Raw genomic sequence first — 25718 nt, forward strand, 5'->3', positions numbered from 1 at the left:
AAGGATAGTGAGGGATAAAATTGGTCCCTTAGAGAATCAGAGTGGACAGCTATGTGTGGAGCCGAAAGAGATGGGGGAGATTTTGAACAATTTCTTTTCTTCGGTATTCACTAAGGAGAAGGATATTGAATTGTGTAAGGTAACGGAAACAAGTAGGGAAGTTATGGAAACTATGACAATTAAAGAGGAGGAAGTACTGGCACTTTTAAGGAATATAAAAGTGGATAAGTCTCCGGTTCCTGACAGGATATTCCCCAGCACCTTGAGGGAAGTTGGTGTAGAAATAGCAGGGGCTCTGACAGAAATATTTCGAACGTCATTAGAAACAGGGATGGTGCCGGAGGATTGGCGTATTGCTCATGTGGTTCCATTGTTTAAAAAGGGTTCTAAGAGTAAACCTAGCAATTATAGGCCTGTCAGTTTGACGTCAGTAGTGGGTAAATTAATGGAAAGTATTCTTAGAGATGGTATATATAATTATCTGGATAGATAGGGTCTGATTAGGAATAGTCAGAATGGATTTGTGTGTGGAAGGTCATGTTTGACAAATCTTATTGAATTTTTTGAAGAGGTTACGAGGAAAGTTGATGAGGGTAAAGCAGTGGATGTAGTCTATATGGACTTCAGTAAGGCCTTTGACATGGTTCTGCATGGAAGGTTAGTTAGGAAGGTTCAATCGTTAGGTATTAATATTGAAGTAGTAAAATGGATTCAACAGTGGCTAGATGGGAGATGCCAGAGAGTAGTGGTGGATAACTGTTTGTCAGGTTGGAGGCCGGTGACTAGTGGTGTGCCTCAGGGATCTGTATTGGGTCCAATGTTGTTTGTCATATACATTAATGATCTGGATGTTGGGGTGGTAAATTGGATTAGTAAGTATGCGGATGATACTAAGGTAGGTGGCATTGTGGATAATGAAGTAGGTTTTCAAAGCTTGCAGAGAGATTTAGGCCAGTTAGAAGAGTGGGCTGAACGATGGCAGATGGAGTTTAATGCTGATAAGTGTGAGGTGCTACATTTTGGTAGGAATGTAGGACATACATGGTAAATGGCAGGGCATTGAAGAATGCAGTAGAACAGAGTGATCTAGGAATAATGGTACATAGTTCCCTGAAGGTGGAATCTCATGTGGATAGGGTGGTGAAGAAAGCTTTTGGTATGCTGGCCTTTATAAATCAGAGCATTGAGTATAGGAGTTGGGATGTAATGTTAAAATTGTACAAGGTATTGGTAAGGCCGAATTTGGAGTATTGTGTACAGTTCTGGTCACCGAATTATAGGAAAGATATCAACAAAATAGAGAGAGTACAGAGAAGATTTACTAGAATGTTACCTGGGTTTCAGCACCTCAGTTACAGGGAAAGGTTGAACAAGTTAGGTCTTTATTCTTTGGAGCGTAGAAGGTTAAGGTGGGGACTTGATAGAGGTATTTAAAATAATGAGGGGGATAGATAGAGTTGACGTGAATAGGCTTTTTCCATTGAGAGCAGGGGAGATTCAAACAAGGGGACATGATTTGAGAGTTAGGGGGCAAAAGTTTAAGGGTAACATGAGGGGGAATTTCTTTACTCAGAGAGTGGTAGCTGTGTGGAACGAGCTTCCAGTAGAAGTGGTAGAGGCAGGTTCAGTATTGTCATTTAAAGTAAAATTGGATAGGTATATGGTTAGGAAAGGAATGGAGGGTTATGGGCTGAGTGTGGGCCAGTGGGACTAGGTGAGAGTAAGCGTCAGCACGGACTAGAAGGACCGAGATGGCCTGTTTCCGTGCTGTAATTGTTATATGGTTATATATCATAATTATAAAGGGTGCTGACAAAATCTAAGTTATATGGTTATTAGGTGGTCTATAATACACCCCTTTAAGTGTTACTTATAGGTATACTTATATTGAAAGGCCTTTAAAAAGTGGATGTAAAGAGAATGTTTCCTATGGAGGAATGCTCCATAGCATTCTGGTCTAGGACCAGAGGGTACAACCTCAGAATAGAGGGATGACCATTTAGAATGGAGATATGGAGAGTGGTGAATCTGTGGAGTTCATTACCACGGGCGACATGAAGGCCATGTTATTGGTTATATTTAATGTTGATAGATTGTTGATTAGTCAGAGCATGAAGGGTTAAGACCATAAGACCATTAGATATAGGAGCAGAAGTAGGCCATTTGGCCCATCAAGTCTGCTCCACTATTCAATCATGGCTGACCAATTCTTCCAGTCATCCCGACTCCCCTGCCTTCTCCCCAAACCCCTTGATGCCCTGGCTAATCAAGAACATATCTAACTCTGCCTTAAATGCACCCAATGACTTGGCCCCCACAGCTGCTCATGACAACAAATTCCACAGATTTACCACCCTCTTACTAAAGTAATTTCTCTGCATCTCTGTTCTAAATGGATGTCCTTCAATCCTGAAGTTGTGCCCTCTTGTCCTAGACACATGGGAAATAACTTTGCCATATCTAAACTGTGCAGGCCTTTTAACATTCGGAGTGTTTCTATGAGATCTCCCCTCATTCTCCTGAACTCCAGGGAATACAGCCCAAGAGCTGTCAGAGATTCCTCACTCGGTAACCCTTTCATTCCTGGAATCATTCTCATGATCCCAATTTCCCTCTGGATCAATAAAGTATGTCTGTCTGAATCTTCTCCAAACCCTCTCCAACATCAGTATATCCTTTCGCAAATAAGGAGCCCAAAACTGCACACAATACTCCAAATGAGGTCTCACGAGTGCCTTGTAGAGGCTCAACATCACATCCCTGCTCTTATATTTAATACCTCTAGAAATGAATGCCAACGTTGCACTTGCCTTCTTCACCACGGACTCAACCTGGAAGTTAACCTTTAGGGTATCCTGCACAAGGACTCCCAGGTCCCTTTGCATCTCTGCATTTTGAATTCTCTCCCCATCTAAATAAAAGTCTGCCCATTTATTTCTTCCACCTGTAACGCTCACGCAATCGGCTGGTGTATGTCTAGGGGAAAATCCGTCCACCCACCAAACCGCGCCTCCGGTATACGTGGATGCTGTGAAATGCACACTAGTACAATCTCACATAGACAATATCAAACCGCACTCCAGGTATTTACACTTTATATATCTTACCAGAACTAAGTGATTAATAGTGATACAATATATATGAAAGAAAAGGTGCCAGCGCTTATCAGGGTTCAGTCAATTAGGGCACATCGTTGGAGCTCAACCATTGAAGTCTGCAGTCCACTGTTCGATCTTCTCCGACCTCCACGACCCGCGTGCCTGGGACCACCCGCAGTGATCGAACAGAGCGCCTCCAGCGCCGTCCACCTTCCTCGCGATCCCCTCTCCAACTCCCAAAAGCCCGCAAAACCACAGCTCACAAACCCACAAGAAAGAATAACATCTATCCCAATTGGTTAACAAATGAATACAATTCTCATTATCAGTAACTATAACCCAAACAAGCTTTGAGAGAAAGCTCTCTCTCTGCAGTTACATAACAAAGAAGCATTCTTACTTTAAACAAAACAAAGAAGCCATTTTGATTACATACGCAGTAACATACAAAAGTCTCTACACTCTCCTACCACCAACAAAAGTTATGCCTTCATGACATTAACAGAGTTCCCCAATGCTTCTTGCAAGACACAAAACCAAGTGCAGAAAGCAGTGACATAACTTCCCAGGGCGGTAGAGATCACCCTCGGTTCTCCCGGCTCTGCATATGTCAATCACTTCGGTGGGTGCCTACTTCTCTGAGACCTCCGTACCTCCTGTGCTGCCCCTTCAGGCTCAGACACTCCCGGCCTACCTGCCGGACCCTCACTGGGATCACTCTTCACCTGCGAGCCATTTGTCTCGTGTTCGGGTTCCACCCTCTCTCCCCACAATGTCAGCTGTGTCTCAGTCTGCCCCTCAACACCCTCCCTCCTCTCACCTAACTCAGCAGGGTAAGGGCCAGAAGCCTCTTCTTCCGGTACAGGGGAATTAGCAAACGGAAACGGGGCCCACACATCTGAATTGTCATCTTCCGAAGCAGTATCCCTTCCTGGGGTGATGACCGGTTCCGTCTCTTCCGCCGCAGGCTCTTCCCTCGCCCCGCGCCCTCGCAGAGTCCTCGTACTAGGCGCAACCTCCCACTCAGGCTCTTTATCCACCTGCACTTCTCGACCCAGGCGCAACAGGTGGTTCCGATGGAGTACCTTGACAGGCCCCTTCCCATCCTCTGGTCTCACCCAGTAAACAGGTAGATTCGGCATCTGGCTCTCTACCACATAGGGGGTGGCCACCCAGCAATCCACCAACTTGTGCTTACCAGGTAGTCCTAAATTCTGTATAAGGATCCAGTCTCCCAGCAATAGTTGGGCGAACTTCACTTTCTGAGCATACCTCCTCTTATTCCTCTGATTCTGCTTGGTGGCCACCGCCTCAGCCAACTCGTACGCCCTTTACAACTCTCTCCTCATATCGGACACATACTTCAGATAGGGCTTCAAAAGTAATTCACCCACCTGAATCCCAAAACACAAGTCAATGGGCAACCTTGCTTCCCACCCGAACATCAGTTAATAAGGCGAGTACAATTGTAGCAGTGAACCAAATGTCCAATGTGCTGACTCCACTTACTTTTCTGACCAATCTCCAGGGTGCCAAGCATATCAAACAGGGTCCGATTAAATCTCTGGGGCTGAGGATCACCCTGCAGGTGATAGGGCATGGTCCTGGATTTCTCAACCCCAAGCATACCCAGTAATTCATGGATAAGCCGGCTCTCCAAGTCCCATCCCTGATCACTATGGATCCGCCTAGGAAGGCCATAATAAACAAAGTACTTCTCCCATAACACCTTCACCACTGTAGTCATTTTCTGATCCTTAGTGGGAAACGCCTGAGCATATCGAGTGTAGTGATCCGTGATGACTAAGACATTCGCGGTGTTCCTGGTGTCTGGCTCAATAGACAGGAAATCCATACACACCAGGTCCAGGGGTCCTGCACTCTGTCTTCCTCCTGATGCAACGACTGCACTTCTTACAATATGCTTCAACCTCCCCCCTCATCCAGGGCCAGTAAAACTGGTCTTTTCCACCCCCAAGTGCCCGGAATCATCGTGCAGGGCCTGGAGCACAGTCTTCCAATATTTCTCAGGCATGACCAGCTGCCAACGCCGGGAGTGGTCCGGCGGTGATGTGAACGGTACAAGACTTGGTTCTTCAACTTTAACCGAGGCCATTCCTTCAATAACGGAAGCACCGAAATGTGTTTCGTCTTCTCTGCCCACGCCACAAACCCCTTCTCCACCGCGCTCCAGACAGTGCCAATGCCAAGGTCATTGCACTGAGCAGCTGCCACTTCCCCCGGACTTAGTTCCAGCAACTGTTTAGTCTTCAGTGCAGTCAGGTCACAGTAAACCAGGGACAGGGCATCATCAGAAGCCCCCAAAGGGTCCACTGCTCACTCCGGCCTCCCCTTTTCCTCGGCCTTCACGGTGATAGCAAACTGGCACAGGGTTTTCACGCTGGGGCAGGAATGCTCTCCCACTCCTCGTCCGTCTCCTGTTCCCCATGCTCCCACCGCGACAAAGCATCCGCATCGACATTCCTGCTTCCCGGCCGGTACTTCAGGCTGAAATCACATACCGACAAAGCTGCCAACCACCGATGGCCTGTGGCATCCGATTTCACTGAAGTCAGGCTATAAGTGAGAGGATTGTTATCTGTTCTCACCTCAAACTTGGCCCCGTATAGATAGTCGCTCAACTTGTCCACCACCGCCCATTTCAGCGCCAGGAACTCCAACTTGTGAGTGGGATAGTTTCTCTCTGATGGCGACAAATTTCAGTTGACAAATGCCACCAGTCTCAATGTGTTGCCCTGTTCCTGGGTCAGGACAGCCCCTAGACCCTCTCGGCTGGCATCAGTGTGCAATACATACAGTTTCCGGGGATCGGCAAAAGCCAACACCGGGGCCTGGGTCAACGCCCTTTTCAGAGATTGGAACGCTTCCTCACATTTATCATCCCATCTCGATACAGAAGGCTGTGCTAGGTTCCAGTATCCTCCTGCTCCTTGCCCTCGGTGCCCCTTCCTTTTCTTCCCCACAGGTGGGTAGTCACACAATAGCTGAGTCAACAGGTGACTCATGTTAGCATATCCTTTCACGAATCGCCGGTAATACCCACAGAACCCCAAAAACCAGCGTAGGGCGCTCACCTTCTGGGGTCTCCGCCAGGTGGTCACTGCGTCTATCTTAGCCGAATCAGTAGCCACTCCTTCTCGCTAAAGTATGTGGCCAACATAGCCAATTGACGGCTTACAGAACTGGCATTTGTCCGGGGAAAGTTCAACCCTTCCTCCTTAAGCCGGCTGAACACCTTCAGCAGCCTCTCCTCATGTTCCTCCAAAGTAGATACAAACACTATCAGATCGTCCAGATACACCAGCACCTCGAGCAGGTTCATATCCCCCACAGTCCTCTCCATGAACCTCTGGAAGGTGGCTGGGGCCCCCCATATGCCTTGGGGCATTCGTTCGAACTGAAAGAACCCCAGCGGGCAGATAAAGACCATCTTCTCCTTATCGGCCTTACTCATCGGGATCTGGTAATAGCCACTCCTCAAGTCCAGCACACTAAACCACTTTGCTCCAGTCAGGCAGGCCAGCGCGTCCTCGACCCTCCGGATGGTATACTGGTCAGGGACAGTGCGCCGGTTCAAAGTCCTATACACATGCGTACCATCCATCCAGCCCAAGATCTTAAGGCACAAACTAACGGAGATGGGAGTAGACTCTCACATGGTGGATTGGATAGTGGACTACTTGACAGATAGACCTCAGTATGTGCGGTTGGGAGACTGTAGGTCTGACACGGTGGTCAGCAGCACAGGGGCGCCGCAGGGAACCGTACTCTCTCCGGTCCTGTTCACCCTGTACACATCAGACTTCCAATATAACTCGGAGTCCTGCCATGTGCAGAAGTTCGCTGATGACACGGCCATAGTGGGGTGTGTCAGGAATGGACAGGAGGAGGAGTATAGGAAACTGATACAGGACTTTGTGATATGGTGCAACTCAAACTACCTGCGTCTCAATATCACCAAGACCAAGGAGATGGTGGTGGACTTTAGGAGATCTAGGCCTCATATGGAGCCAGTGATCATTAATGGAGAATGTGTGGAGCAGGTTAAGACCTACAAGTATCTGGGAGTACAGTTAGACGAGAAGCTAGACTGGACTGCCAACACAGATGCCTTGTGCAGGAAGGCACAGAGTCGACTGTACTTCCTAAGAAGGTTGGCGTCATTCAATGTCTGTAGTGAGATGCTGAAGATGTTCTATAGGTCAGTTGTGGAGAGCGCCCTCTTCTTTGTGGTGGCGTGTTGGGGAGGAAGCATTAAGAAGAGGGACGCCTCACGTCTTAATAAGCTGGTAAGGAAGGCGGGCTCTGTCGTGGGCAAAGAACTGGAGAGTTTAACATCGGTAGCTGAGCGAAGGGCGCTGAGTAGGCTACGGTCAATTATGGATAACTCTGAACATCCTCTACATAGCACCATCCAGAGACAGAGAAGCAGTTTCAGCGACAGGTTACTATCGATGCAATGCTCCTCAGACAGGATGAAGAGGTCAATACTCCCCAATGCCATTAGGCTTTACAATTCTACCGCCAGGACTTAAGAACTTTTTAAAAGCTATTATTAATGCTTTTTGAGATAGTGATTTAGATGCATATCATATTTTTTACTGAGTTAAGTATTGTATGTAATTAGTTTTGCTACAAGAAGTGTATGGGACATTGGAAAAAAAGTTGAATTTCCCCATGGGGATGAATAAAGTATCTATCTATCTATCTATCTATCTACCTTTCCGTTTTTCTTCCAGGCCACTACTATTGGGGACGCATAGGGGCTTCGGGACTCCGTGATGATTCCAGTTTCCTTCAACTTGCACAAGTGCTGCCGCACATCTTCCACATCTGCAGGGGCCAGTCACCGTGACCTCTCTCTGAACGGGGTGTCCTCAGTCACTCGGATGGTATGGCGAGTGCTCTTGGAGCAACCCACATCAAACTCGCCAAGAGAAAAGACATCTTCCAACTTCAACATCTTCTCCACCAGCCTGCGTTTCCACTCTGCCAGCACAGGAGAGTTCCCAAAGTTAAAGGCCTCAGCAGTCAGCTTTCCTCTGTTTTCCAATCCTTCCCCCTTAGCAGGCCTCACAGGGGTGTTAGACATTCCCGTCACCGGGAACAAATGCGCCAGCGGCATCCGTCTCTTAAAGGTGATTTCTCTCTCCATAGTGTTCCTGACACTCACGGCCATCCGCCTCGCATGTACCACCGCTGGCCTCCGCACTTCAGGCCTCACCTGCACACCCGCCGGTAATCATGTCTCCCCCTCAAGATCTTCCGGGGCATCCACTAACAGAGCTTCGTCTGCCAGCACTCCAGGGAATCTGGGGGTCCCCATCACGAGTGCCACCTCCCCTGGCCGTATCACTCTAGGTTTCGCCTGCATACACCACACCGTCCCTCGTTTGCACTCAGGATCCAGCCCTTGGGGGTCACCCACTTCTTTGAACACTGCTCGAAACACTGGGTGTACCGAGAGGGTCTCCAGAAAGTTCTCCCCCGCCTTCTCCTTACAGGCTCCCAGGAGCCGTCGCACCAGAGGGGAGTTAGTCCCCACCAGAAGGCAGCGCCACCGGTTTCCACCGGGTCCGGACACACCAACACCAACATCTCAATAGCTTCAGACACTCCCACATCGCCCTCCGAGATTTCCAATCTCACTGACAGGTACCCATCATACGGATAATCCCCCTCGCTCACACCCCAAATCTCCAGTGCGTCAAATGGGGTTACGGGGCGAGTGCTTAAGATTTGTTGTAGAATGACCGGTACAATAAGGTAACCTGCGATCCTGTGTCGAGGATGGTTTTTGCATAAACTCCCTCTATCCGTAGGCACACGCTGGAACGGGGTCCCACCAGCCCATCCGGAATAAAGGCTTGGGCTTTCGGCGGTCCCCTGGCTGATTTCTGGGAATGTGTTCCTCCAGAGACTCCAGTCCATTCCCTCACTGAGTCTCTCCTAAGTTTCCCAACATCTCTCCCTTCTTAGTCACCCGGGGGCTTGCCCTTCGCGGGATGCCTTGTCTCTCACAATCCCTCTGAAAGTGTCCCTCTTCCCCACAGCTGTAGCACAACCCTGACCACTCACATTCCACCCAGAAATGCCCCTCTTTCCCACAGTTATAGCACATGCTACCTGCCACCCCTCCTTTTCCGGGATGCCCGCCACTCCCAGCCCACTGCGCAGGTCGTCCCCCAAAGGGGGTACTCCCCCTATCCATCCCCTTGAACGGGGGGGTCCCTTCTCCCCTGGGACCCCTTGGGTTTCTCAGTCCTCCACCCAGCCACCACTTCCTGTACCGCTGAGGATCGACCCTGGTGGCCCGAGCCCCTTTTTCGGCCCAACACGCTCTCTTCCTCCCACACCTCTCTAATTAGTTGCCCGAATGATGGAGGGGGGCTCTTTTTATAGGACTGCCGGAGACTCCACACCACCTTGTCCTCCTCCAGGGAACCACTAAATATCTGACTCATCCTCACTCTCACCACCTCGTCCGCCTTCACTAACCCCCCCCCCCCCCCCCGCGCCGCAACCCAGTAAGCATTCTCTCCAGCCGAAATATGTATTCTGAGAGCTTTTCCCCCCTCCCCTGCTCCATGTGGTGAAACTCCGCTAAAAGCAGCCAGGGATCCCTGTCAGTCCGAACGCTCCTTCCAAAGCTTCTAAATACTCCACCAATGAAGCCGAGGGCTGTTCCGCTCTCAGCTCCCAGACCATTCCGGCTGCCTCGCCCCTCAAACTTCCCATCAATCACTGTCTCTTTTCCTCATCCGAGCCTGGCCACGCCTCTAACAACAGAGACGTGTTTTCGATCCAGGTATCATAGCCAACCTCCCCGTCCGGAGCAGGCGTGGCTCCGGAGAAAACTCCAGCTTCGGCTACTCCCACCAGTGAGTTAAGGGTGGCTGCCAGCTCGGATGCCTCCCCTCTAGCTGGGGGGTGGGGCCTGGCCAACCCCTACTGGTTACTGGGACCTCCCCTGGGGTCACACCTAGATCCTCCTCTGGTGTCCCCTCACCTTCACCCCACGGCCCTGCCTCCCCGAGACGCTGACCATCGCTGGCAGTTCCAACGTCATGACGTCAGCACTCATCCGAACCAACACCCAGCTAGCCTCTGCACCTTCTCGCCACCAATTCTATCTGCCCCATACCTTTGACCAAACTCAACCCCTGCACTAACACACCTTCCGAAATGCCGAAATTCACCCCGCTCACCACACACACATAATTCACCGGTACGTCCTCTAACTTGCACCAGTTTACAAACTTATCACGATCCACCTCCGCACTACTGAATGTGGCGATTTACACAGCTACTGAAAATTCAGTCCGGGTTGAGCACCCCACAAATGTAATGCTCACGCAATCGGCTGGTGTATGTCTAGGGGAAATTCAGTCCACCCACCAAACCGCGCCTCCGGTATACGTGGATGCTGTGAAATGCACACTAGTACAATCTCACACACACGATATCAAACCGCACTCCAGGTATTTACACTTTATATATCTTACCAGAACTAAGTGATTAATAGTGATACAATATATATGAAAGAAAAGGCGCCAGCGCTTATCAGGGTTCAGTCAATTAGTGCACATCGTTGGAGCTCAACCATTGAAGTCTGCAGTCCACTGTTCGATCTTCTCCAACCTCCACGACCCGCGTGCCTGGGACCACCCGCAGTGATCGAACAGAGCACCTCCAGCGCCATCCACCTTCCTCTCGATCTCCTCTCCAACTCCCAAACGTCCGCGAAACCACAGCTCACAAACCCACAAGAAAGAATAACATCTATCCTAATTGGTTAACAAATGAATACATTTCTCGTTATCAGTAACTATAACCCAAACACACTTCAAGAGGAGAGAAAACTCTCTCTCTGCAGTTACATAACAAAGAAGCATTCTTAATTTTAACAAAACAAAGAAGCCATTTTGATTACATACACAGTAACATACAAAACCCTCTACACACCAAAGTATACGACCATACACTTTCCAACATTGTACTTCATTTGCCATTTCTTTGCCCATTCCCCTAAACTATCTAAGTCTCTCTGTAGGCTCTCTGTTTCCTCAACACTACCCACTATCTTTGTACCATTGACAAACTTAGCAACAAATCCATTAATACCATAGTTCAAATCATTGACACTCATCATAAAAAGCAGTGGTCCCAATACCGACCCCTGTGGAACTCCATTGGTAACCAGCAGCCAGTCAGAATGGGATCCCTTTATTCCCACTCTCTGTTTTCTGCTGATCAACACATTCAGTTCCTCTGCCATCTCTGCATCTCTCATTACAAAATCTCCAGTGTCATTTTCTATTGGTCCTGTATCTACCCTCAACTCTCTTTTACCCTTTATATACTTAAAAAAAGCTTTTATCTTCTTTGATATTAGTCACTAGCTTCCTTTCATAATTCATCTTTTCCTTCCTAATGACCTTCTTAGTTTCCTTCTGCAAGTTTTTAAAAGCTTCCCAATCCTCTATCTTCCCACTAGCTTTGGCTTCCTTGTATGCCCTCTCTTTTGCTTTTACTTTGGCTCTGACTTTACTTGCCAGCCACAGTAGTGTCCTACTTTCATTCAAAAATTACTTCTTATTTGGAATCTTGCACTTCCCTCATTTTTCACAGAAACCCCAGCCACTGCTGCTCTGCTGTCCTTCCTGTAGTGTCCCTTTCCAGTCAACTTTGGCCATTGTAATTCCCTTTATTCCACTGAAATAACGACACATTAGATTTTAGTTTCTCCCTCTCAGATTTCAGTGAACTCAATCACTGTTCCCTAAGGTGAAATGGCAGAGCAGACTAGATGGACCAAATGGCCTAATTCTGCTCCTATATCTAATGGTTGAATAAATAAAGACTAGAAAAAGAATGCTGGTAAGAGGGTGAGTGCAATGCATCCAAAGAACCCATTACCTTGTCAGACGAATGAAAGATTAAAGCTTAGCTTTATCTGTCACGTACACTGAAACATCAATAAAAAAAAGTGCAATGTATCATTTGTGTCAAGGGCCAGTACAGTCTGAGGATGTGCTGGGGGAGCGCTCAAGTTTCAGCAAACTTCTGGAGCCAACATAGCATGCCCACAACCTTAAGCCACACAGTATGGCTTTGGAAAGTGGGAGAAAACAGGAGCACCCGGAGGAAACCCACTGTTGACATGGGGAGAATATACCAACTCCTTACAGAGAGCAGTGGGGATTAACCCCAATCAATTTTGCAGCTGGCACTATGAAGTATTATTTGTAAATCTGGTACTATTTGCTACGCTATAGTGCCAACCCAAAACAAAATTCAATAAACAGACAGATAATGTGGCATAAAATACCTCTAAAATGAAATCCCCATATCTTTAGGACATTCCATTATGGCTAATTTTTTTTCCCTCTTAACCCCCATTCTTTTGCTATTTCCCTATAACCTTTGACACCATTACTAATTCAAGCACCTATCAACCTCTGCTTTAAATATACCAATGACTTGTTCTTCACAGCCTTCTGTGGCAATGAATTCCACAGATTCACCACTTTCTGGCTAAAGAAATTCTTCATCATTTTTGTCCTATTTTGAGGCTTTGCCTGTGATCCTAAACTCTTCACCAGTGGAAATATCCTCTCCATGTCCACTCTATCTTGGCCTTTCAAGATTCAGTATCTATCTCCCAATCCACCTCATCATGGCCCTTGCACAGGTAGACAAATAATGTGCAGTACTTCCTCTGTAACTGTATGGTAACACATTGTTTTGTTCCTTTCATATGACCTCGATGTACTCACAGTACATGCAGATTGATCTGTCTGGATGACACACAGACTAAAGCCTTTCACTGTACCTTGGTTGTTACGTACCCGTTACACGTGACAGTGGTGTACTTGTCACGTGACAGGTGTTGAAGCTATACTGGACTTGAGGTAGTGGTCTTGTGATGGTGGAGTGACGTCATTTTCCCGCCAGTAGAGGTCATGTGACGGGTTTTTTTTTACAGGGTATAAAAGGAGGACCCCCCCCTGTGAGGAGGGGCAGTTCGTGGCTGGATTTGCCATGTTAACTTCATGCCACTGCGTGATTTAATGTTATGATGCAGTTTAGTTGAAAGATGAAGTTTTATTTAATGCCTAAAGTTTAAAAGGTCATTGCCAGCAATTTCTTTATAATACTGCTAGTTAAAAATCAGTGGAGAGTGAAGATCGGAGTTCAGGAGTTAAAAGATTGAGGAAAGTCGATTTCAACGGTGAAACAGGTTCGACCTTGTTTGATCCTCGTTCGGAAGGAATTCATTGACTGTGCTCGTGTTAATCCCTGTGAAATAGCAGAAAGGATTGAGTACAGTGTTGTAAAGGAAAGGTCAGTGCCTTTAAACCGTTTCATTTTCCATCTTCGTAAATTCTTCGTGGGAAAAGTAGTTCGACTGGGAACCGCAACAACACGACGTGAAAGAGAATTTAAATCGTCTTAAAAAGTCTCTCCCTTAAATGGACTATAAGCATTTTGAACTTTTGCAATACTACTTTGAAGAACTGTTTTTGCAACATCGCTTTAAGAACTGTTTAAGCTGCCGCGCAGCAGCTGATTTCCGGTTACGTTAGTGATTTGTTTACTTTTGGGGGGTTTGTTTTTCAGTGTTTAATAAATGTTTTATTTGTTATAAAAACCCCTGCCTCACTCCGTAACATCCGTAACATGGTACACATGACAATGTCACACCAGTTACCCATGCCAACTCTCAGCTGATCAGGCATATTATTGTGTGGCTGGAAATTCAGTCACTCTCAATGTTCACAGTGAACATGGCCTTGATGGATGAGGGTCTAAATTGCTATTTAAAATATTTTTCTTGTAGTTTAACTTTCTTTATGCTTGCTTATATGTTTGTTTGTGGATTTTCAGTAATTTGTAGTGTAGCTATTTCTGTACTTTTGTAGTTTTTGTCTGAGATGTTATGGCAGTGTAAATCAGGCCAGTCTTTGTTGACTCACAGTGCTGGAGGAGTTCAGGCAGTGTCTGTGAAAAGGAATAAGGAGTCAACATTTCAGGCCAAGTTGCTCTGGATTTCCAGCATCTGCAGAATCTCTTGTGTTTATTTTTTGTTGCCTCATAGGTTGATCTTAATCCGAGAAGCTATAATCAGAGACCCTTATCTGACCAGCTTCAACAACTTTGCCATGGAACAAGGGAACTTGAGTCCTTTGTTCCTTGTTCCCCTGCCTTGCTGGTATAGACTGACTCTATCTGACCTGTATTATAATGAACTTCTAATAAAATGGCCATAGCCATAAGTTTTGAACCTCATTCTTGACTTCCAAAGAAACTTCTGGACAATAACATTTACAGTTCCAGCAACTTATTGTATATCCACTTATATTTCTTATATTCCTTGGTTCTGATCTTTTTATTTACTTGTCCCTGCTTCACTCCTAAATTAATTACTACACATACCTCCCTCATTTCTTTGCTGATCTCAGTTCCTCAGCCAGCCTTTATTTGACCCTGCTTTCTGTTATGTTTCAGAAATACTTGTTTCCTTACTTACTGCCCGTTACACTGCTGGTGTTTGGGGCAGCAATGAAGATCCTCCAATCCTGTCTATATAAAGGATTCTTCCTGCTGTTTCCATAACAATTGTATTTTGACCAGTCAGAGTTGTTAGCCCTGAGTTGTACCCTCAAATCTGGAGGACCAGTGGACTACTCAGTCTGGCCTCTACCCTTTGACCTGTTTGGCAATGGTGACCTTTCCAAGAGCTAAAACACAAGGCTCTGACTCCAGCCAACATAGCTCTCTGAGTCATTGAGACATGCAAACCTCCAAGCCCAACAACCCTCTTAGTGAGTTTCAGTAATATTTGAGTAAATATATAGTTTGATTTTAAAATTTATTACACGTTAATAGGAAAAGTATGTAAATAGAATTCTTCATCACACCACCACATCATGAGTTGACATTTCACTTAAAGTAAAAACGGAATTTAAAGTAAAAAACAGTCTCGGGCTCCCTTGTTTTCTTTTCGATTAGTTTTATGTTTTGGAGTTACAAAACATAACACTTTCCTCACCACTCTTCACACAACTTCTCAGTGTAAAATCAAGGCTGGTCGCAAATGCTGAAAATCCAGAGCAACGCACAAAATACTGGAGGAACTCAGCAAGTAAGCCAGCATCTACAGACAGGAATAAACAGGAAAGGAAAGGGGGAAGAAGCTAGAATCATGAAGTGGGTGGAAGGGAAGGAGAACAAGCAAGCAGGTGGGAGGTGAAACCAGGTGAGGGGGAGGTGGGCAGGTGGGAGGTGAAACCAGGTGAGGGGGAGGTGGGAAGGTGGAAGGTGAAACCAGGTGAGGGGGAGGTGGGAAGGTGGTAGGTGAAGCCAGGTGAGGGGGAAGTGGGAAGGTGGTGGGTGAAGCCAGGTGAGGGGGAGGTGGATGGTGGGAGGTGAAACCAGGTGAGGGGGAGGTAGGAAGGTGGGAGGTGAAACCAGGTGAGGGGGAAGTGGGAAGGTGGTGGGTGAAGCCAGGTGAGGGGGAGGTGGGTGGTGGGAGGTGAAACCAGGTGAGGGGGAGGTAGGAAGGTGGGAGGTGAAACCAGGTGAGGGGGAGGTGGATGGTGGGAGGTGAAACCAGGTGAGGGGGAGGTGGGAGGTGAAACCAGGTGAGGGGGAGGTGGATGGTGGGAGGTGAAACCAGGTGAGGGGGAGGTGGGAAGGTGGGAGGTGAAACCAGGTGAGGGGGAGGTGGATGGTGGGAGGTGAAACCAGGTGAGGGGGAGGTGGATGGTGGGAGGTGAAACCAGGTGAGGGGGAGGGGGATGGTGGGAGGTGAAACCAGGTGAGGGGGAGGGGGAGGTGGGAAGGTGGTAGGTGAAGCCAGGTGAGGGGGAGGTGGGAAGGTGGTAGGTGAAGCCAGGTGATGGGGAGGTGGATGGTGGGAGGTGAAACCAGGTGAGGGGGAGGTGGGAGGTGAAACCAGGTGAGGGGGAGGTAGGAAGGTGGGAGGTGAAACCAGGTGAGGGGGAGGTGGATGGTGGGAGGTGAAACCAGGTGAGGGGGAGGTGGGAGGTGAAACCAGGTGAGGGGGAGGTGGATGGTGGGAGGTGAAACCAGGTGAGGGGGAGATGGGAAGGTGGGAGGTGAAATCAGGTGAGGGGGAGGTGGATGGTGGGAGGTGAAACCAGGTGAGGGGGAGGTGGATGGTGGGAGGTGAAACCAGGTGAGGGGGAGGGGGAGGTGGGAAGGTGGTAGGTGAAGCCAGGTGAGGGGGAGGTGGGAAGGTGGTAGGTGAAGCCAGGTGATGGGGAGGTGGGTGGTGGGAGAGGGAGGATCAAGTGAGAAGCCAGGGAGTGATAGGTGGAAAAGGTAAAGGACTGAAAAAAGAAGGGATCTGTTCAGAGGGAAGAGTGGGACCTCTCAGGGTGCTCTCTAGATAAGCAGAGACTGTACCTACTTGCCACTAACTAACAGTACAGAGTATGTGTCTTGCTGATGGGTCATTCACAGGAATGAGAAATATTTCAATAAGGGAGATTTCCCTGATAAGGACAACCTGTGAGACAAAAAGGAGAGTCTTGATTAATGCTGCCATGACATCTCAGGCTCAGAGACAAAGAATCTGCAAAAGTAGAGGACCAGCAACAGTATATTACAAACTACTGAAAATCTGCTCAATATTTACAGACAAACAGGTGATTATACAAAGACATAAGCATAGAACATAGAACAGTACAGGCCCTTCAGCCCACGATGTTGTGCTGACCCTTAAATCCTGCCTCCCATATAACCCTCCACCTTAAATTCCTCCATATACCTGTCTAATAGTCTCTTAAATTTCACTAGTGTGTCTGCCTCCACCACTGACTCAGGCAGTGCATTCCACGCACCAACTTTGAGTAAAAAACCTTCCTTTAATATCCCCCTTGAACTTTCTGCCTCTTGCCTTAAAGCCATGTCCTCTTGTATTGAGCAGTGGTGCCCTGGGGAAGGGGCGCTGGCTGTCCACTCTATCTATTCCTCTTAATATCTTGTATACCTCTATCATGTCTCCTCTCATCCTCCTCCTCTTCAGAGAGTAAAGCCCGAGCTCCCTTAATCTCTGATCATAATGCACACTCTCTAAACCAGGTAACATCCTGGTAAATCTCCTCTGTACCCTTTCCAATGCTTCCACATCCTTCCTATAGTGAGGCGACCAGAACTGGACACAGTACTCCAAGTGTGGCCTAACCAGAGTTTTATAGAGCTGCATCATTACCCCACAACTCTTAAATTCTATCCCTTGACTTATGAAAGCTAACACTCCATAAGCTTTCTTAACTACCCTATCTACCTGTGAGGCAACTTTCAGGGATCTGTGGACATGTACCCCCAGATCCCTCTGCTCCTCCACACTTCCAAGTATCCTGCCATTTACTTTGTACTCTGCCTTGAAGTTTGTCCTTCCAAAGTGTACCACCTCACATTTCTCTGGGTTGAACTCCATCTGCCACTTCTCAGCCCACTTCTGTATCCTATCAATGTCTCTCTGCAATCTTCGACAATCCTCAACACTATCCACAACATCACCAACCTTTGCGTCGTCTGCAAACTTGCCAACCTACCCTTCTACCCCCACATCCAGGTCGTTAACAAAAATCACAAGAAGTAGAGGTCCCAGAACCAATCCTTGTGGGACACCATTAGTCACACTCCTCCAATCTGAATGTACTCCCTCCACTACGACCCTCTCTGCGGGCAAGCCGATTCTGAAACCACTTGGCCAAACTTCCCTGGATCCCATGCCTTCTGACTTTCTGAATAAGCCTACCATGTGGAACCTTGTCAAATGCCTTACTAAAATCCATGTAGATCACATCCACTACACTACCCTCATCTATATGCCTGGTCACCTCCTCAAAGTACTCTATCAGGCTTGTTAGACATGATTTGCCCTTCACAAAGCCATGCTGACTGACCCTGATCAGACCATGATTCTCTAAATGCCCATAGATTCTGTCTCTAAGAATACTTTCCAACAGCTTTCCCACCACAGACATAAGGCTCACTGACCTATAATTACCTGGACTATCCCTACTACCTTTTTTGAACAAGGGGACAACATTCGCCTCCCTCCAATGCTCCGGTACCATTCCCGTGGACAACAAGGACAGAAAGATCCTGGCAATCTCTTCCCTCGCCTCATGGAGCAGCCTGGAGAATATTCCATCAGGCCCCAGGGATGTATCAGTCCTAATGTATTTTAACAAGTCCAACACCTCTTCTCCCTTAATATCAACATGCTCCAGAGCATCAACCTCACTCATGTTGTCCTCACTGTCATCAAGTTCCCTCTCATTGGTGAATACCGAAGAGAAGTATTCATTGAGGACCTCGCTGACTTCCACAGCCTCCAGGCACATCTTCCCATCTTTATCTCTAATCTGTCCTATCTTCACTCCTGTCAACCTTTTGTTCTTCACATAATTGAAGAATGCCTTGGGGTTTTCCTTTACCCAACTCGCCAAGGCCTTCTCATGCCCCCTTCTTGCTCTCCTCAGCTCCTTCTTAAGCTCCTTTCTTGCTACCCTATATTCCTCAATAGACCCATCTGATCCTTGCTTCCTAAACCTCATGTATGCTGCCTTCTTCCACCTGACTAGATTCTCCACCTCACTTGTCACCCATGGTTCCTTCACCCTCCCATTCTTTTTCTTCCTCACCGGGACAAATTTATCCCTAAACATCGACCACATGTCTATTGTACATTTTCCTGCAAAAACATCATCCCAATTCACACCAGCAAGTTCTAGCCTTGTAGCCTCATAATTTCCCCTTCCCCAATTAAAATATTTCCTGTCCTCTCTGATTCTATCCTTTTCCATGATAATGTTAAAGGTCACTGTCCCCCAGATGCTCACCCACTGACAGATCTGTGACCTGACCCAGTTCGTTACCTAATACTAGATCTAGTGTGGCATTCCCCCTAGTTGGCCTGTCAACTTACTGTGACAGGAATCCATCCTGGACACACTTAACAAACTCTGCCCCATCTAAACCATTGGAACTAATCAGGTGCCAATCAATATTAGGGAAGTTAAAGTCACCCATGATGACAACCCTGTTATTTTTGCACCTTTCCAAAATCTGCTCCTCGGTATCTCTGCTGCTACCAGGGGGCCTATAGAATACTTCCGATAGAGTAACTGCTCCCTTCCTGTTCCTGACTTCTACCCATACTGACTCAAAAGAGGATCCTGCTACATTACCCACCCTTTCTGCAGCTGTAATAGTATCCCTGACCAGTAATGCCACCCCTCCTCTCCTTTATCCCCCCTCTTTATCCCTTTTAAAACACTGAAATCCAGGAATATTGACAACCCATTCCTGTCCTGCAAACATGTCTTTAATATTATTGCCAAAGTCAAGGTATTGAACTAGAAATCAAAGTTCAGGTGCTGGAAATCTGAGATTATGCTGCATAATGGTGCCGCGAACACTTACCAAGGCAAGCAGTGTCTATGGTGAAAGAAACATAACCCAAGACATGTTCTTGAGCCCTGGTAAATTTCTCTGCACCCTCTCTAAATCTTCCACATTCTTCCTATAACAAGGTGAGCAGAACTGAACACAATACTCCAAGGGTGGTCTAACCAGCATTTTATAGAGCTCCAACATTACCTTGCAGACTTTGCAGCTCTTGAATTCAGTACCCGACTAACAAAGGCCAATACACCTGAAAATCACGATCAATTTGCGCAGCAACTTTGAGGGATCAATGGACTTGGATCCCTATACCCCTCTATTCTTCCACACTGCTAAGAATCCTGCCATTAACTCTGTGAATGAACTAGTAGATCAGTTGAATTGGGCAGTTTCTGCCTGAGGTGAAACTGAGGTCACTTCCATAGTTACCAATTTCTTGGTGACTCTCATTGACACCCTATATTTGTGGTCTTAAGCACAATATGTAACATTCTCTCTGCAGCATTCGTATAAAACATTGCTTCATTTTACAGATCACTGAAAGGTAAAGCAATCAAGTTTTGTGAAAACAATGCAGTTTCTAAGCAATGAGCAATTACCTCAGAGGGTTAAACTTGCATGGATTGTCCCAGAATTCCCAGCTGTGATGCATCACCCAGACCGGCACCACGACTCGTATCCCTTTGGGAATTTTCAACTGGCAAACCTCTGTTGATTTTGTGCAGGCTGCCTGCACCCAGACCACAGGAGGAAACAGTCGTAGTGTTTCCTTGACAACCATGTCCAGAAATTCCATCACTGCGATGCTTTCATATGTAAAGCCCTTTCATAAGAAGAGAAATAAAAACAATGACCAATATTAAGACTAAGAGATGTCAAGTACACTCAGTGGCCACTTTATTAGATACCTCCTGTACCTAGTGTATGTTCATAGTCTTCTGGTGGAGCCCATGCATTTCAAGGTTCGAGGTACTGTGTGTATAGAGATGTTCTTCAGCACACCACTGATGGAGTGCATGGTTATTTGAGTTACTGTTGTCTACCTGTTAGCTTGAACCAGTCTGGCCATTCTCCTCTGACCTCTCACATAACAAGGCATTTTTACCCACAGAACTGCCACTTGCTAGATATGTCTGTTTATCTTTTTTGTTTTCACACCATTCCCTGTAAACTCTAGAGACTGTTGAGTGTGAAAATCCCAGGAGATCAGCAGTTTCTGCGATACTCAAACCACACCATCTGGCACCATCAATCATTCCACAGTCAAAGTCACTTAGATCACATTGACTCTCCACTCTGACGTTTGGTCTGAACAACAACTGAACCTCATGACCATGTCTGCATGCTTTAATGCATTGAGTTGCTGCCACATGATTGGCTGATTAGATATTTGCATTAGTCAGTACGTGTACAGGTGTCCCTAAAAAAGTGGCCACTGAAAGTACTTGCAAGATACAAAGTTACGGTTATTTCAAAAATACGTACATTTATCTTTTGGTTAACAAAAAACAATTTTATTCTTAAGAGAGAATATGTCCCCCCCTCCCTTTCTGTACAAACTTCTGCCCCCTTCCTTTCCAGTCCTGACGAAGCCTTGGCCCAAAACATTGACTGTTTATTCCCCTCCATAGATGCTGCCTGATCTGCTGATTTCCACCATCCGCAGAATCTCTTGTGTCATTGATACTACTGTAGTAGTTAGAATATTTACTTTATCTTTACTTATCCTTGGCTGTGTATTAGTTCTTCCTTTGCTCCAGTGTGGAGAAGGTAGAGAAACACACACAAAATGCTGGAGGAACTCTGCAGGTCAGGCAGCATCAATGGAGGGGAATAAACAGTCAATGTTTTTGGCCAAGACCCTTCACCAGGATTGGAAAGGAAGGGGTAAGAAGGCAGAGGAAGGGGAAGGAGTTCAAGCTGACAGCTGGTAGATGAGACCAGGTGAGGGGGAGGTGGGTAGGGGAAGGGGGAATGAGGCGACAAACTGGGAAGTGCTAGGTAGAAAAGGTAAAGGGCTGAGGGAGAAGGAGTTTGATGGGGAGGACAGTGGACCATGGGAGAAAGGGAAGGAAGAGGGGCTCCAGAGTGAGGTGATGGGCAGGTGAGGGGAAGAAGAGCAGAGCCTGAATGGGGAATGGAATAAGAGAGAAGGGGGAGAGGGAGAGGGGAAGCTAGATCTGTTATCCCTCATTCATGGTTCCCTTCCCTCATTCCATGCATTAGGGTGTAAATAGTCTTCACATAATTCTAAGTGATCATTCAAAACTTCAATCACATTGTATGCAGGAAAGCATTCAGGAGATACCATTAAGCCCCAACCCCTGCACCCACTCTCCAGCAACATACTCCCAAGTCTACACCATGTAGTAGCTCTTCCATTACATTAATACACCCCACTATCCTACACCAAAACACACCGAACACAGTCCAGCAACACACGCCCAGTCTACACCAATCAGCAGATAGGTCCTTCCAGCCCTTTAAGCCATGCTCTCCCAGCAACCCCACAACCCTAATTGACCCTAACTTAATCATGGGACAATTTACAGTGACCAATTAACCAACCTGGGATGTCTCTGGACTGTGGGAGGAAACGGAAGCGCCCAGGGAAAACCCATGCATTCCATGGGGAGGACGTACAGAGGCTCTTACAGAATTGTGCTGGAGTTGAACTCCGAACTCCGAACTCTGGAACGCCCTGAGTTGTAATAGTGTCTGGCTAACCGTTACTCTACTATGGCACCTTTCTTGCAGGCAGCCATGAAACAAAAAGACACAGTAGAATCCATGAAAAACCCAAAACATAGACCAACTAACATTCGATGAATGAAAAAGAACAAATTGTGCAAACAGTAAAATAGTAAATAAACTATACGCAGAACATGAACCACAGAGTCTGCGAAACTGAGTCCACAGCCATGGAGCCGGTTCAGTGCTGAGGTGAGTAAGACTCAGAGTAGTGAGTACTACCCCATGTCTCAGTAGGAATGTGCATATAATGTTTTACAGCATCGATCATCGATCGGCATTCCATTCTGCCTTTGTCTGTAAGGAGATTCTACGTGACTGCATGGATTTCCCCCAGCTACTCGGCTTTCCTCCCACATTCCAAAGACACGGAATCGGGGTGTGAGCTACTGTTGTGGGAACACTATGTTGACACCGGAAGTGTGGCGACACTTGCTGACACAATCCTCAGACCATGTTGATGGTTGACTCAAAACAGCCCATTTCACTGTATGAAAAATAAATCTAACTTTTATCCTACTCACATCCTACACCAGCAGTCCTCTTCTCTACACTATCCTACACACACAAGCACACACGCACACTCACACACTCACACTCAGCAGGTCGGACAGCACCTGTGGATACAGAAACAGAAGTAACGGCTCAGATCAATGATCTTTCATCCAATGAAAGCTCATCAACCTGAAATGCAAATTCTGTTTCTCTCCTCACAGACTCAAATTCTGCCTGATCTACTGACTGCTTCCAGATGTGAAATACCAGCAACAAATCCTGACGATACCTTTTGTCTCCCTGTGGTTAGGATTTCCTGATGAAGACGGCATTGCACACCGGGATACCTGGCTAGCAGGAACACTGCAAATTCCAGCGTGAAAGTGGTTGTCTTGTAGGCTGAGATGAGGAACTTCAAAATCTGAGCAACAACTTCACTCTCACTCAGCTTGGCTACAAAAATGATGAATGAAGAATGTCAAAGTCCAGTTCATTGTCTTGTGCACAATTACATGGATGCTCAGGTGCAAAAAAAAGCTTTCTTGCAGCAGCATCATAGGCACAAGGAAAACAACGGAGACGGAGAAAAAATGAAAATACAATAAAGTCTGTAAATCCAAAGCAACACAATAAAATGCTGGAGGAACTCAGCAAGTCAGGCAGCATTGATGGAAAGGAGTAAACAGTTGATTATTCGGGCCGAGGCCCTTCTTCAGAACTGAGATGGAAGGGGGAGATGCCTGAACTAAAAGGTGGAGGGAAAGGGAAAGAGGTTAGATAGGTGAGTGGGAAAGGTCAAGGGCTGGAGAGGAAGGAATCTGATAGGTGAGCAGAGTGGATGATAGGAGAAAGGAAAAGAGGAGGGGACCGAAGGCCAAGTAACAGGCAGGTGAGAAGAAGTAAAATGATGGGGTGGGAAATGGGGCCATGGGGAGTTTTGTTCACCAGAAGGAGAAATTAATATTCATACCATCAGGTTGGGGGGTATCCAGCTGGAATATAAGATGTTGCTCCTCCATCCTGAAGTGCCCTCATCCTGGCACAAAAGGAGGCTATGGATCAACACGATAGAACAGGAATGGGAATGGGAATTAAAATGTTTGGCCAGCAGGAAATGGCACTTCAGGCAAATGGTGTGGAGATGCTTGATGATGTGGTCCACCAATTTACAACAGGTCTCACTGAAGGAGATGAGGCCACATTGGGAGCAGCAGACACAATAGATAATGGAAGATAAAAAGATTTTGAAATCATATAATACCTTACACAACCAGAGGATATACAGAAATAACAGACAGGAAGAAGTGGTGGGGGAGAGAGAGGGGGGAGAGAGGGGGAAAGAGGGGGAGAGAGGGGGGAGAGAGGAGGGAGCGGAGGAAAGAGGGGGAGAGGAAAAGGGGGCGAGAGGGGTGAGAGAGTGGGAGAGGGAGCGAGGTGAGGAGAGAGAGGAAAGAGAGAGGAGGAGAGAGAGGGAGCAAGGTAGAGGGAGAGAGGGGGAAAAGAGGGGCGAGAGATGGAGAGAGGTGGGGAGAGAGAGGTGAGGGGAGGGGGAGAGAGGGGGGAGATAGAGAGGGATATAGAGCGATAGAGAGAGATAGATAAAGAGAGAGAGGAGGAGGAGAGAGAGGTGTAGAAAAGGGAGAGAGAAACAGAGAGACAGAATAGGACAGACAGGTTGGGGGATAAAGAAGGAGGGAGGAGAGAGATAGCGAGGGATATAGGATAGAAGAGGAAAGAAAGGGAGAATAGTGGAGACAAAAAGAGAGATGAGAAGGTTGAGGAATGGGATTTCAACTGGAATGTTAGCTTAGATTCTGTGTAAGTTTGGAGTGATGTCTAAATGAAATGTCCTGACTCAGAAACAATTTATAGATATCTTTCTGAACTCTAGTTTTGTGGGGGCATACTATATTGGCACCGGAATGTGTGGTGACACCTGCAGCTACCCCAGCACATCCTTAGGTTGGGCTGGTTGTTATGTAAATGACACATTTCACTGCATGTTTCAATGTACCTGATCATACGTGTAAGAAGCAGCATGCACTTGAATTTGTCTATTATGGATTGTGTTAGCCATATCTGATAAGAGACGTGGACAACTGTAAAACTCCCCAGGACCAGGGACACACACTTACACCCACAGTACATACATTGAGATCAGTTACTCACTATATCCTGGTGGCTGTTTCCTTCTTGTGTCTGTCTTGGCCTCTGCATGCTCCAGCAGGTAATGAAGGATGCTGATTTCTTCCTGAGGGAAGCATTTAAAGACTGTAAGAGTTTATGGAGGGATTGCCCTGATAGAATGGAGACCCATTTAGAGACCTTATGGGAACCATCTAGCCCTGGCAGCGAGGTCCATCTTCGATCTACTATTAATGGTCCGTACTTCCAAATAATGAAAAGCAGCAAATGTGTGGGGAATGAGACTCTGTATGGGGCACCTCCATCAATCTACCTGCCAGACCTCACCTCGAGGATTATCCCAACATTCCTGCAGCTGTAGAACAATTTCCATTTATATAGCACCTTATTGCAACAAAATGTCCCATGCTACCTCATGAGAGTAAGTCAGAATTTGACTTTGAGCCACATATAGAGCCAGGTAACCTAAATCTCAGTTAGTGAGGGCGGCTTTAAGAAATGCTAGAAAGAGTGCCATTCCTGATTAAGAATCTCAGCCTGACTCAAAGCTCAAAATAAATTTATTTGTGTTTGTGTGTGTGTGTGTGTGACCATATAAAACCCTGAGATTCATTTCCTTGCAAGCATACTCAATAAATTCATAATAGAATAATGATCACAATAGAATCAATGATAGACCACACCAGTGTTCAACCATTGTACAAAAGACAACAAATGGTGCAAATAGAAAAAGAAAGAAATAATAATAATAGCAACAAG

General features: G+C 46.8%; 1 protein-coding gene across 1 annotated transcript in view; it reads right to left on the reverse strand.

Moving 5' to 3' along the window:
* LOC140719266 (cytochrome P450 3A29-like) overlaps nucleotides 1–25718 on the reverse strand; it is a 131471-nt gene that overhangs the window by 26028 nt on the left and 79725 nt on the right. Inside the window, exons 10-12 of the mRNA XM_073033771.1 lie at nucleotides 24984–25065; nucleotides 23104–23267; nucleotides 20168–20391 (exon numbers count right to left, since the gene is read on the reverse strand). Coding sequence (XP_072889872.1) covers nucleotides 20168–20391; nucleotides 23104–23267; nucleotides 24984–25065 — 470 coding nt within the window. The remainder of the gene's footprint in view (nucleotides 1–20167; nucleotides 20392–23103; nucleotides 23268–24983; nucleotides 25066–25718) is intronic.

This window comes from Hemitrygon akajei, chromosome 31, assembly GCF_048418815.1.
Source record: "Hemitrygon akajei chromosome 31, sHemAka1.3, whole genome shotgun sequence".
NCBI classification, from domain to species: Eukaryota; Metazoa; Chordata; class Chondrichthyes; order Myliobatiformes; family Dasyatidae; genus Hemitrygon; species Hemitrygon akajei.